We start from the raw sequence: 13,724 nt of genomic DNA on the forward strand, positions 1-13,724 counted from the left end.
TCTATCCCTCCAGAAATAGGACTACATTATTCATTCTGTGGTATGTGATTTGACCATAGTGTTTCTGAGCGCTCTGTTAAATGAAAATATTTCACGTGTGAATTAATCATTAGAAGGACTCATTCTCCATTCTTCTGGTAGCATAATGATCTCTTTTTACCACTGGCCTGGATGAATCTTTCATTGTCTTTATCTTTAAATGAGTTGGCACAATCCTCCAAGGAGACACGCGCCACGATGTGTTTCACCATGCTGTCAAAGTTAACATGTGGCTGAGCTAAATGCCATAATTTAATTGATGCCAAGCGCAATAACGTCACCCGCTGATCTTTTAATAACGCGAAGATACGATTTCTGTCCCACTCACTTCATTATGATATTGCCTTCTCAGTATGCAAATGTAAATTCACACACATTTACACACTGGCACACAAAGTCTAGACTCTAGATAATATTTTAGTGGGCCTGGAGACTTTGGAATGCTATTTTAGATTGTAATGAGATGGCCTTTAACCTTTGGATTGAAGCAAAAACCTCTCTAGAATAAATTAGCAGCCACTCTGTTCTTGCATAACTGTTACTGTGTGCCAGTCTCTGTCTCGTGTCTAATCCTCTGGGTAACTCTCTCTCTGCACATCTGCCTCTTCCCAGGTTTCTCCATACTGCAGGCCATCATGGAGGCAGCGGTGGCTAACAACTGGCAGGTGACCGCCCGCTCTGTTAGCAGCACAACAGACGCGGCAGAGTTCAAGCGCATCATTGAGGAGATGGACAGGAGGCAGGAGAAGCGCTTTGTGATTGACTGCGAGGTGGGAAGGATCAACACCATATTGGAACAGGTGAGGCTCACACTCACTGTACATGTGCTAAAGCCTGTAGATTACATAACCAGACGCCTACACTGTCTGTGTAGCTCTGTCTGTGCTTTCTAATTCAGTCATATAATTGCCAAGCAGATTCAATTTACCAAACAACAAGGGCCAAAGTCAAATCATCGGTCATAGTGATGCTACCAAGCTTGTTAAAACAGTTGCATCATGTCTTCTGTGAGTTGTCTAAAGTTGGGCTGAGTACATGTCAATATAAAAGAGTGTGTGTGAAGTTTTAAAGATGTGGTTGTGGAGGCCAGGGGGATCTAACAAAAGTAGTATTATGGGAAATTTGGTAGGGGCAAAAAGTTAACTTGAGCATTGATTTTAAAGCTGCTCTAATGTTGTTTAGTATCAAAAAAAGTACTGAATTAAAAGGTGTTGTTTACCGTGAAAACCGCACAGAGAATTCCCATCTGACCACAGAGTTTTTTTTGCATTTTTTAAGACTTTATTTTGGTTTTAGGGCCCACAACTTTTCTCTCATTATCATAATGTTTAAGGCAGCTGCATTCAGAAAAATCAGAAGATCTAAACCATGCCATGCCTGTTCAACACCAATAAGCCCATTGACAAAATTAGTGAACAGCTTTTGGCAACTATTCCCTCAATAGTTGGTGGAAACAGAAAAAAATAAGTATTGGACTCAGGACAACTCTTACTGAATGCTAATGTCGCACCAGGGAACTCTTTTAAAAATGATAATATGTGAACTTTTTTCTCCGAATTTAAACTTTTGTGTTTAAAGTTATAATGTGAGTGCTTTAGCTTTACAAAAGTGCAAGATTAAATTCCTAGAGTGCCTCTTTAATTCAGGGAATCATTTATTGAAGAATGTTGTTAATGTGTGCAAATTTCTTCTAAGTGTTTGTACTACTGCCTGTTTTTTATGGGAGTTCTTACAAGGAGCTCATATCTAATTTGCAGACTAACTGATTTGTTTTTTCCCGATGCAAGTTGAGTTTGCGTACGCTCATTAAATTTGAACAGTGTGTTAGGTTGACTGTTAGGCACAGGCAGTAATCCTACCTGTTTGAGGAGCCCAGTGTGGTGTTGTTTGGTTGCTAAGTTTGAGGCCAGCTTGTTTGAAAATCAGCGTGTGTTGAAGCTGCCTGAGAGCCTGAGGTTGAGAGGTCTGAGCGTGACCAGCCATTTGGAGAGACCACTGATGATGCATCCATTTTAATCCTCCTCTAACAACCCCAAACCTCTCCGTTCCTCTATCACATCCACTGCCTGAGGAGGAAATGAAAGGTCCACCAGTCCTTGTAGTAGGGGAAACACAATTACCATGAATAGATGAGTGGCTATTACGCCATGCATCTCCTCCATTCGTCTGCCCCGCTCCACCCTACACCTCGGTGCTTGCTGCCTCCTGCTTATAAGGCAATCAGCTCCTGAATTGGATTCTGCTCGTTAACATTCATTTAGATATTGGCTTCTCTCTGCCTCACAATATCCCCTCAACGACTGTTAGTTTCACTTGTTTTGTTTTTTTATGAATCTAATTTGATCCCAGAGTCATAGTTTAAAGCAGAATGGCTTTTAGTATTAATTTGCTGTGTCTAATTTAATTCTTGTGCTGCAAATTTCCTCCCTTTACAATCCAGAGCCTATACTAAAATCTATTTCCTTTTTGTGTTAGGAATATGCATCAGCTTTTAAGGAAAGCTTAGAATATTCATTACAAATCACATGTGAGCCGTATTAACGGCTGCGCCTTTAATTGCTTTTTCTCCCCTCTTGCAAACAATAATAAGGATGCAGAGAAATAATCTGTTTGATGTTCTCGTGTTTCCGTCTTTGTTCCCATTAATGGATTATTTCTTGTTTTCTTCTAGAGGGAGCTCTTTCTCTTCCTCCGCCTCCAACTTATCATCATCATGCATTTTTCTGTCTAAACTTTGTTTTAATGCAGGAGGGGGAAAAAAAACAAAGCTTCTACTGCAGCTAACCTTCAAAGCAGCAGCGTGCTCAATGTTGCCCCTTGTTTCAGTGACAACCTCAGCATGGGATTTTGTTTTTTGTTTTTTTAGGTTGGAGCTAATTGAAATAATCTGGCTACCTCTGCCAATATGAATGAGTCACGGGGTATTCATGGAAGCTGCTGGACTTCACTCTGCAGCCGCACCCCTACTGGGTCATACCATTATAAATTGAAACAGGGATGGACGGTCTCCCATGAGGGCAATCACACCATCAGCTATGTGGAAACCTGCTGCTTCTACCTGCTGTTGTAGTTCTATTAACCAATGATTGTAGAGAGATAGAGTTTCATCTCTGGGGGACATGGGTGAGAGTTTGAACAGAACCTGTGCGCCGAGGTCGGTGTCTGTGTGTCTGTGTGTCGACGTGTCGCTTCAATCCGTCAAGGTCACTGCTGTTGAGAGGGGATCATGAGGCAGGACAGATCCAGCTAGCTGATTGCTGGGGGAAATGGGAATCACCTCAGTGGCTTAGTTTTATGATTTCAGTCGGAGTAATCCCACCACAGAATGAATGTCTTTATAGCAGGCAATGAAGTTCATGGAGTGTAGAGTTATCTTCAATAGACAAGTGTTGAGATTTCACAATTTGGTACAATTTTGGCACACAAAGAAAACCCTCCGTGCTGCACTTCATTAGCACCACTTTTGATCCAGTCACTGCTGATGCCTCGGTCCTGCCGGGTCTTTGTTGCTCCGTTAGAGGTTTGCGCTGTTGGAGGTTTTTTAATAACGATGTGTTTGAATAATGTTGCTGAATGGTTAAAGGGACATCCAGTGGTTGTATGTTTACTCAATTACAATTCAGAGGTATTTCAGTTCTTTGTTAGCTCTGCACTATTCGAATTTAGAAGAGAGGACTTCACTTTTTTCTCATCTGCCTTTATTTGACTGTGACTATAAATACTTCTCTTTAGCATGTTAATTCAAAACATATGAACTACAAAACAAAATATTTTATGTATGCAAAGTAAAATTTAAAGTGAACGTTAGCCGCACAGTAATTAAAATGCTGTGAATTCATGAGGAATGATAATGATTCAGTGATATGAAAGGCATAGCAAGTGCAAGTCATTTTGATACTTTAAGTATATTTTGCATACTTTTACATCATATATTATTATATACATAAAAATACACAGTATTTTTATGCTGAAGCACTTTTGTGTCCCAACAACTGTATGTTTTTCAATTAGGGGTTCGATTCATTATTTCCAGTCATTTTTCTACTGGAAAAGAAGTCACATACTACTTCTGTGCACCACAGTTGAACATTAAGATTTCAAAATTGTGTGACATTTATTTGCTGTTTGCTTACACACAGTCCTCATGAAGCAGAAGAAGATTAGGATGATGGATTTTTGGCTGTTAAACTATTAGCAAATAATTAATTTACCCCTGACTGTTTCGTATTAAGTCATGAATTTAATGTTATAGAGAAATACTGGATTTTAATGTAGTTTTTAAGAGCTTTAAGAAGCTGGAACCAACACATATTTGCTGTTTTTGCTTACTTAAAATGCTGAAACAATTATGCAATATTAGTTATTTTTTTATTAGTTCATTGACTAATTGTTTCAGCTCTCAGCTCCAACCTATATTTAGGTGTGGTGCTTATCATACATACTGAAAAATACCTTCAGTCATAAACACACCGAGCTGACTGTCACTTTTATTAGGTCCATTTATCACTTGACATGATGTACAAACAGGCTAAGAAAACGGATTTGCATACTGCTGCATCAGGCGCAGCTTTGTTTGCTTGTATAAAAGCAGAGAGGTCTCCCAACAAATTTGTTTCGGGATGCTGAGTAAAATGCCATACCCGGGTTATTATCATTTTATGCCGTAACAACTACTCAGGATTTATCGGCCATGGGACTTCTCCATCAATACACTGCACTGCAGATAAATTAACCCAATGGCAATCCTTCCCTGACGACAAAAATGGGAGAGCCTCCACCAGCTCTGCTCTTTGAATCTCATCCAACGAATGTGTTCCATTGAATCCAGGTTTCTGATGATATACGCTGAGAAAATGCCTGTAGCATTAAAGAAGGGCAGTGTAAACAAGAACCATGGTTGACTATAAGATAATCATCTTTGTATGGCCACTTCTTTTTATGATGGTGATTTTTCAGAGTATATATGTATGCCGGTCTCTGAATGTATGTACATATCCCTGCGTGTGTGTTGGACTCAACATATGCTCGTGCCTAATCCGATCCATTTATACGATTGCACATATAGCATAATATCTGCCTTTATGCGCCTTCCTGGCCCACTTCCCTCCAGGGATTTCTGTGCTGGAGTCTGCTCAGAGGCAACAACCTGCTCATCACTAGTGTAAAGAGAGGCAGGCAAAAAAAAGGAGGGGGGGAAAAAAAGAACGGCGTCTGGGACAGGCCCAGGGCACGCAAGCTGTTCAAAGACAGGCAGGCAGTGAGCGCTCTGCCAGCCGCAAAGCTGCATTTTCATGCAGGGGAAAAAAAAAAACAATAAGAAGTGAAAAGGATTCACAGAAAGAGGAAAAAAAAAAAGAGAAGTACATCTGGGGATTTGTTAGAACAACATTCTGCCGCCTGTGGAGGCATGAAGGGTGGCCATATTGCTTCCCCATAGAGAATTGGAGTTCCTCCATATCCTTCTTTCTGCTCTTGAATAAAGAACTCGGAATAAATCCACAGTTGGATGCATTGTAGAATGTGAAATCTTTGCGTTATATCAAATTCAAGAAAAGGGAAGAAATCTTGCGGAGGAGGGAGAGAATGGACGGAAGATTGCCAGATAGAATGTCAGCAATAAAACAGCCCTCAATCCATAATGTTGTGGATAACACAGTGGAAAAAAAGGGAACAATATTGGCACCCTGTGAACCAGCAGTTGACATTTGTATGCTCATGTAACACATTGGCAAACCGAGGTGTAACTAGAGGTAGTGCGAACTGAAATAAAACCTGAATAAATGTTCTTCGGCACTCTTTGATTTTTGAAGTTATAACACGAAATTTGGCACATAACACCTCGAAGCTCCTTGATTACTTGGACCCCGACTGTTTTCTAGTAACACAAGCTCTCACGTGTCTTAATTTGTTCTGGAAGATAAAGGGAGGAGAGAGGCACGAAAATGAGCTAATGTCTCCAATGATATGACAGGTGCTCCTGATCTCAACATCAGCTTGTTGTCCCCAGGCTGCTTAAGGAGGGGGGGTTGACAGAAATATAGCCAAACCCTTCCTGTCCGATGTAAAGCGGAGGATACGCAGTCCTTTTCAAACCTGTGGCACCAACCGTGACAGCCGAGGGTCAGTTACTAACCGCGATTATAGAATTAAATGGGATTAAAGCGTTATCATTAAACAGCGTGTGACCTGCTGACTCTACGACTGAATAAGAAGCCGAGACCGGTGTGCTGCGACTCTAATGATCTGCACATATTGCTGTGTCAAGAATGGTTCTATAATAATACAATCTGTACACCAGAAGAGCCTTTTTCCTTTATCAATCAAATAAAATTACCCCGATCATTTTCAGTGGAAACGGAGTAGGACATCTTACTGTTTCAAAGCTTTGGCACACAAAAACATGAGTGCATCTCAGCTGCAGTGTCAGTGATTCCTTCCTCCTAAGGTATCAAGTCACATTGTACGCGTATCTCAGAGCAATCATAGACATAATCATCTGAATATGAGTCAGGTGTTAAAATATTCTAGATTTGGGGGCAGGCCAACTCTAGATGCCCCTGCTATCTTCAGAGGCATATATCGTGACTGCCAAGAACAGCATCTCAGCCTCAACCACTTCTGGCTGTTAATTAGGGAGTGCTCCAACAAGAGCACTTGTACCAAGAGCATTAAAGCAGAAATGGAGACTGAAGAAGCAGAAAGTCCTTTTATATCTAAGCATATAGCTCAAATTAACCCTGGTATTCCATCTTGTGTGAAGGGGAGCACTTGGGTGCCTCTAAATTATGTGTAACAGCTCATGTACCTTGTTATTAATACCGATTAATGAATCAAATATGATTTATAAAGCTATTCATTGTTTGAGCCCGTTAGTGCACCATTGCATCATTTACCCTCTTTACTCTGCGCCCAGGTTTAAAACAGTCAGCCTTCTCATTTTAATCTGTTTAATCTAATTTAAACATTTATTTTTTAGATGAAATAATCCTTTATTTTTGGTCCCAGAAGGAAAATTCAGGTATTAGGCAAAATACAAAATGACACTGTTGTCTGTAAACTTGAACAAAGATGGTTTGTAAGAGAGAAAAATGAATGTGCAAGCAGTTTCTCCTGCTATGTTGTAGCTACACGGCAGTCGACGATGACGACCAACCTTGATTCCTTAATGAATAACGATCAGAATCCAGGAGTTATACTTTGAAGTGCCTCACATCAATATTTTAATCACCTTAAATCATTATGTCCAGACTGAGCACCAGCTTGTCCTTAGGTGATCCTCCTTAGGTGATTACATGACTAACCAGCAAATTATTATTATTATTGCCACAAGTAGACATAGAAGTGACACTCATGTGCAATTAAATCTATTTACACTGTGCACCCCTGCATTAACCTTCATGCAGTCTCACTCAATCTTTTTTTTTTTTTTAATTTTAGGTCATTTTCCAAGGAAAATATATAATATTAATTGTTTTCAGACTTGCTGTTTTTTTCTGTTTATGTTTATATTTAATACAGATGAATTGAGTATATACAAAATAATCCAATCTTTTCCACTACAGCCCCAAACATACTGGCACATACATCCTTTTTAAAGTGTGTGTGTGTGTGTGTGTGTGTGTGTGTGGTGTTTGAGTTGTCATTCTTCAGGAAGAAGCTAAAGGTAGTTCCATCATCATTTGCTCGTCTTGTATACACCTCAGCGATTGGTATGTTATTTACAAACTCTGGAGAGCTTATCATTTTCAGTCTACCTCTCCCAAGGCAAACTTCGCAGTGGAAAGGTCAAACTGGGAGGAAAACGGTCTGGCGTTTACTAAAAATGTGTAGCTGTAGTTTTACATTTAGGGCTCTGGCAGGTCTGGCAGGGCTGAGGCACGCCAAGTCTGGATGAGGGTGAAGTCAAGGTCATCCTAGTTGTCTGTCCCCATCAGGCTTTAAAGAAAACTCTAGTCTGCAAAATGCCAAGTCTCCTTCAGCAGCAGAACAAAAGGTGGTGGAGCCAGTTAGTAGATCAATGTGCAAGAGGGTACGATGGAATGAAAAAAAAAAAGAAGAATCGTATTATTGAAGGGGGAGCAGACCAAACACATTTCTTCTCTTCTGTGTCACCGGGGAACAGTAATTGGTCAGCAGGCGTTTGTATGTAGGCGCTCTAAAGGCGATTAACAGCAACAGGAAATCAATTCAAGGAGAAAAGGAGGCAAAAATGATGAAAATCTGAGGTGTCTGACTGGGGTGATTTTGCATTTTCTTAAAGAAATATTCAATGTTTTTGCTTCATATCCATTTTAAGCCAAAGATAATTATCAGAACCATAGTGGCAATGTTAATGAATAGTTAAACACTGCGGGAAATACTTAGCGCTGTCTAAAGTGAAACATAAAACATCTAACAACTTTCCTAAAGGTCACTATAATTACAAAATTGTTACTGTAACTTACTTACTTACTATGATAAGCTAAGCCAATCAAGCCCTGACTTCAGCTACATGAAGACTAGCACCAATGGTTTAATTAATACATTCATATTAAAGAATAAATACATTGTCCTACACAATAAATAAATAACTTTTAGCCTTTTTAAACACCTTTGGAGGGCAGCCACCTTGTTACCCCACTCAAGGGAAGTATTAGCTTTTATATTAAGATTTCTGTTTGTGTGCAGATTAAAAAAATGAGACATCACATGCTGATTAATAAGGTGTTGGTAGGTGTATTTTTAAACTATGAGCAGAGCCAGGCCAGCTGCTTCCAGTCTTTATGCAAGGCTAAGCCAATCACTCCCAGATACCAGCTCTAGGCATTAATACAATAAATAAGTGAGTCTAGTTTGAGTAGCCTAAATTCTGCTTCTGATAATGGTGTTATTTCTTAAATTGTAAAAGGATATATAGGACGATAATTTCTTATCAACACTGTGAAAAGATAATCATCACCATCTGTTGTATCTTAGGGTCTTGGTAACAGTCAGCGGTGCATCACCACTAGTATCAATTAAATCTGTCCGTCTCAACTGGAGCCGGGTCTTGCCGTCTGCCTAATTAAAGAGCTTGAGTGGAGAGGTTGGTGTGATCTGGCCGGAGGTTCTGTGTAACTCTGTGTCATCAGCGCCTTGCTGTGCTCCATCCTAAAGTTGCTGCTCGTAGCCTCTGCCAGGCTGGCTGTGAGCTGCGGGCTGCAGGCGGGGGGGTGAGGTCTTTCTCTGCCCAGCTCCAGGGCAGGTGTGAGGAGGCTTACGGCCAGAGTCAAGGTTAGCACACGGTGAAGGAGTGTGGAGCTGTGGGGTTTGTCCAGGAAAATGCAGCAGGGCTAAAAGTCTGAAAGTCAGACTTGTGAACAATTACAGTGGGGTAAGATGCGATCCATCTAACTCTCACATCGCTGCAGTAGGAGTGTTGCAGACATTTCTTTTCATAGAGCCTTTCTGTCACTTACTCATTAGATTGATTGATTGTAAAAGCCTGCTATTCTTGCATTGTAATCAGCTCATTTCCTCCTTTGTTTCTATTTCACTTTCTTGCTATGTTCGGCCTCTGTCTGACATCCTGCGGTTTTGAAAAGTGTAAAGCCTTAATGATAGGGAAGCTGTCAGAGAACGCTGACCCACCCAAGCAGCTTGATAGCGTGAGTGAAAGGCTTTTTGTGTTTGTGCTTTATGTGGGTAGTGTGAAAAACACCAGCAACAGCATCTTTCCCATTTAGCGGACAACCTTCAGATGTCCAAGAAAGACGGAGAGAAGTGGTTTATCTGATTTAGTAGGCTCCTCACTCCTAGAGTGATTGTTTAATTGTTTGTTGCTACTGTATACTAGTACACCCAGGTCAGTTTAAGTTCATCATATCTAAATTAAAAGCTGTAATTGTAGTGGAAACGGGTGAAACTGAAAACGTCTTTCAAAGATTTTTTGATTTTTTTTTGTAGCCTGAGATGTGAACATACAAGTTGGCTTTTCATCACTCTCTCCTACACGGCGGGTATGTCGTAAATGATCCAAAGTAACAAATATCCAACGTCCCCGGCCTAACACGCACACACACAAACAGATGATAAACTGACGGTTTGTTTTTGTGACGGAGCCAAAGCCAGAACATGTGCAAACATGCTGATTTTGCTGTAAACTTGTGTTGCTGTGTTTGTATAACGCAGATGAAAACCGAGACATGGTTGACAGGTTTCTGCATGGCAGCCGCTCAAAAGTCCATCCACAGCAGACTGCAAACTCATAAATAACAGACCTCACAAGACCCGGGCTTGAAAATCCTGTCCAGCATGTAATGCGCAAAGACAGCCAGGGCAATTTAGAGTTTCACTATTGAATTTATCTGCAGGCCTAGAACAAAAAAGAAGAAGAAAATTGAGAATAAAAGGCAGCATATGGTTTGTAGCACAGTGATGGAATGGTTTAGAACACCACTTACTATTTTCAGACAGGCTGCGTGGGTTGAAACATGCTGTTATGCTCCGAAGGTGTGATATTTTCAAAGCAGAGCGAGATCTACATCTTACTGTCTCACTGTAAATTCCTTTGAAATATTTTTTTTTTCCTATTCCTACCTTCTGTCCAACAGTTGCTGAGGATCGTGAATGACTTCAAAGTGAGCAGAATACTCGAGGATGTTACACGTTGTTCATGCTTCTCATGCTCATTATCAGCACACCCTTTTAATGAATGCTTCTTCTCTCTCGTTATAGTCCGTAGTCGACTTCAGCTCCAGTGGCACTCGTAGGACGTTTATGCATTTGCAGAGGTCTTTGTAGCCACTTACAGATGCTGTGCCTCTTAACCCTCATCTCATAGGTGGTTTACTATATCCATGTTTTCCTCCCGTAGGTTGTGACCCTGGGGAAGAACAGTCGTGGTTACCACTACATTCTGGCCAATCTTGTGAGTAATAACCTAGCCGCTCTCCTGGGAGGGAGTGGGACCCGCTTTACACTGTATGTGATGAAACTAAGTCTCAGCCATGAGCACAAATGTGCATGCACAATAAGCAGATTATAGGTTTTTGTATGATGTGTTTATTATGTTTGTTCCTTATTCCTTATCAATCATAATCTGGCAGGAAAACTATATTGCATATTTAGCTATAAATTAATGTCCTGTGGTAAGCAATAAATAAAGAGCATTTAACCTTTTTAACCATCTTTGGAGGACAGCCATTTTTTCCTCCCAGTCAGGGGGGAGGGAAAGATTCATTTAGCCTTGATATTAGCATGAGGTTTTAAAGTGGAGGCCGGCTCTGCTCTCACTTGCTGATCCCCTGCTGCTGTTTCTCCGACTTTAGAAGATGTGATTATGCAGCAGTCAGACGCATGTCCTTGCACGCCATGGCACAATGCTGAACTTTAAAAAACAGCAATTTGGCCATAAAAAGAAGTAACACCATGTCGTGGCTCTAGGGTAAAGAAAGAATTTTAAAGGCAGCTGGAGCATCAGAGGTTTTCTGAAATGCATTAGAAAGTGTTCATTTTTTTTTTTATTTTTTTATTTTTTTTTACATGGCAAAGCAACCTGAATAAAAGCAGACCAGCAGGTTCAAGTGAAATATTCTTTTTTTTTCAGGCCATCTACTGGCAGGTTATTTATCTGTAAATGAATTCAGGTTACACTACAAAGTATGAAGGGAAACATTTGCCTCAGTGTAATGAGAAACACATGTTACATTCTCACACCGCGCAGAGTTCATAATAAAATGCACCTTGCACAGTGCCTGAATAGCTGTTAATATTTTGTGGTGCTTCACCCTGGGTTATATTAAAAAAAAAAAAAAAAAAAAACTCAAAGAAAAACAAGTGACATGAGTCTCTCTTTTCTTGTTTCCCTGTGTTTCATCTCAGGGATTTTCTAATGTGAGCTTGGACAAAGTCTTCGCCGGTGGAGCCAACATTTCAGGGTTTCAGATAGTCAACCCTGAGAACCCAATTGTGCAGCAGTTTATGCAGCGCTGGGAGCGGCTAGATGAAAGAGAATTCCCAGAAGCCCGAAACACTCCTCTGAAGGTACTTTGCTTGCAAGGCCTTTAGTTTTGCATGCAGAATCCAACGACCATCCCTTCTGAAGTGCTCTCTATCGGCTCGTCTCCTCCTCTGTTTGCCTTTGTCATTGCCTCTTCCTCCCACTCTCCCCTTCCTCCCCTTTGCTCTGCATCCATCCCAGCAATCAATATATTGATAGGCAGTGTAAGCCAAGGTTATATCGCAGATTCAATTTACATCTAATTAAACAATGATCAAGAAAGAAATGGATTTTGAATGGCATTTAATTAGATTTAGTCATGGTGCAGTGGTCAACAAACAAGTGGCTCAACCCTCAATGGTGAAAAGGTCAGGCGACGCTGGAGGGGAAGTGCATGGGAGATAAAATCACACACCAAAGCTCTTTTTTCCCCCAACTCTGCACTAAAGTTTTGAAAGAGGTCCTGACCCTTAAGATAGTCTTCTAATCAAATCTGCCTATTCAAACTACTTTAAGAAAGCAGAGCTTCAACCCACCCCACTCACACTGACCTGACCTGGGGGGTAATCTTTCTATGAACAACACCTTATGCACCTGATGCAATAATCACATATTAGTTTTAAGCATTATATATTTTTGCTCTGAGTAGAAAATGTATTTTGTCCTTTACAATTAATAAAGAGAGTAATATCCCTGTGCAGCCATTACCTTCTGCCTCTCACAATGTGTTCCTGCCTTTTTGTGTGTCCTGCTGTTTTTTTTTGTTTTTGTTTTTTTAATCACTATTATTATTCTGAACAGTACACTTCAGCTCTGACCCATGATGCCATCCTGGTGATAGCAGAGGCCTTCAGGTACCTGCGGCGTCAACGCGTGGATGTTTCTCGCCGGGGCAGCGCCGGAGACTGTCTAGCCAATCCCGCTGTACCTTGGAGCCAAGGCATCGACATCGAGAGAGCTCTAAAAACGGTAGAGTGAAGAGAAAAAGAAAAAAACGGGAGGGGGGCGGCGGCAGCGGGCGGCAAGCGAGAGTGGCAAGCTGATAACTAAAGAAAAGGCTAGAAGAAGTGAGGCAGAGATAGGGCATGAGGGTGTGATAAAGATGGAAAGTGACAGAGAGAAGGGAAGAGAGTGCAGAGCTGCTCTCCTCCCTCTGCCCCCAGATATCTCTGCACAGAGCTCACTCAAATCCAGGCCCTCATTACCATAAAACTACATCTTTTATTAAAGCGTATCCAGTTCATCATTTGATTAACAGACTGCGCACACTCCAGTAGCTTCATGGATATGAGCACCTTATTATAAGCCATATATGCAAAGTGATGGTTATAACGCATTCCCCTGTGTGTGTCTGTCTGTCTGTCGCTCGTGGCAGGTCCAAGTGCACGGTATGACCGGAAACATCCAGTTTGACAACTACGGCCGAAGGACCAACTACACCATAGATGTTTATGAGATGAAAACAGGTGGGCCGAGGAAGGTAAGACGGAGCGGTGACCTCGATCAACTCTCATCCATCCAGACCTGATCAAAAAACCCTGGTCTTTATCAAAACACAGCAAAACAGCTGGCACACATCAAGGTTTGGTTCATTACTTATCAAAAAAAAATGGAATTTGGCCAATGTGTAATTTGAAATGATTTATTGATCATCTGTTGCTAAAGAACAGAACTCGGGTGAATGTTGGCCACATGTTTCGATGTGCCAAAACGTTGCCCTGAACTT

The 13,724-nt window shown here is 41.0% G+C and overlaps 1 protein-coding gene across 3 annotated transcripts in view; it reads left to right on the forward strand.

The window, feature by feature from the left end:
• The window catches only part of gria3b (glutamate receptor, ionotropic, AMPA 3b), an 80,781-nt gene that overhangs the window by 40,957 nt on the left and 26,100 nt on the right, over positions 1 to 13,724 (forward strand). For all 3 annotated transcript variants that reach the window (XM_019268480.2, XM_027282562.1, XM_010736194.3), the window contains exons 4-8: positions 652 to 839; positions 10,874 to 10,927; positions 11,881 to 12,042; positions 12,800 to 12,967; positions 13,374 to 13,478. In XM_019268480.2, the coding sequence (XP_019124025.2) occupies positions 652 to 839; positions 10,874 to 10,927; positions 11,881 to 12,042; positions 12,800 to 12,967; positions 13,374 to 13,478 (677 nt within the window). The remainder of the gene's footprint in view (positions 1 to 651; positions 840 to 10,873; positions 10,928 to 11,880; positions 12,043 to 12,799; positions 12,968 to 13,373; positions 13,479 to 13,724) is intronic.

Source organism: Larimichthys crocea, chromosome I (genome assembly GCF_000972845.2).
Source record: "Larimichthys crocea isolate SSNF chromosome I, L_crocea_2.0, whole genome shotgun sequence".
Classification (NCBI taxonomy): Eukaryota; Metazoa; Chordata; class Actinopteri; family Sciaenidae; genus Larimichthys; species Larimichthys crocea.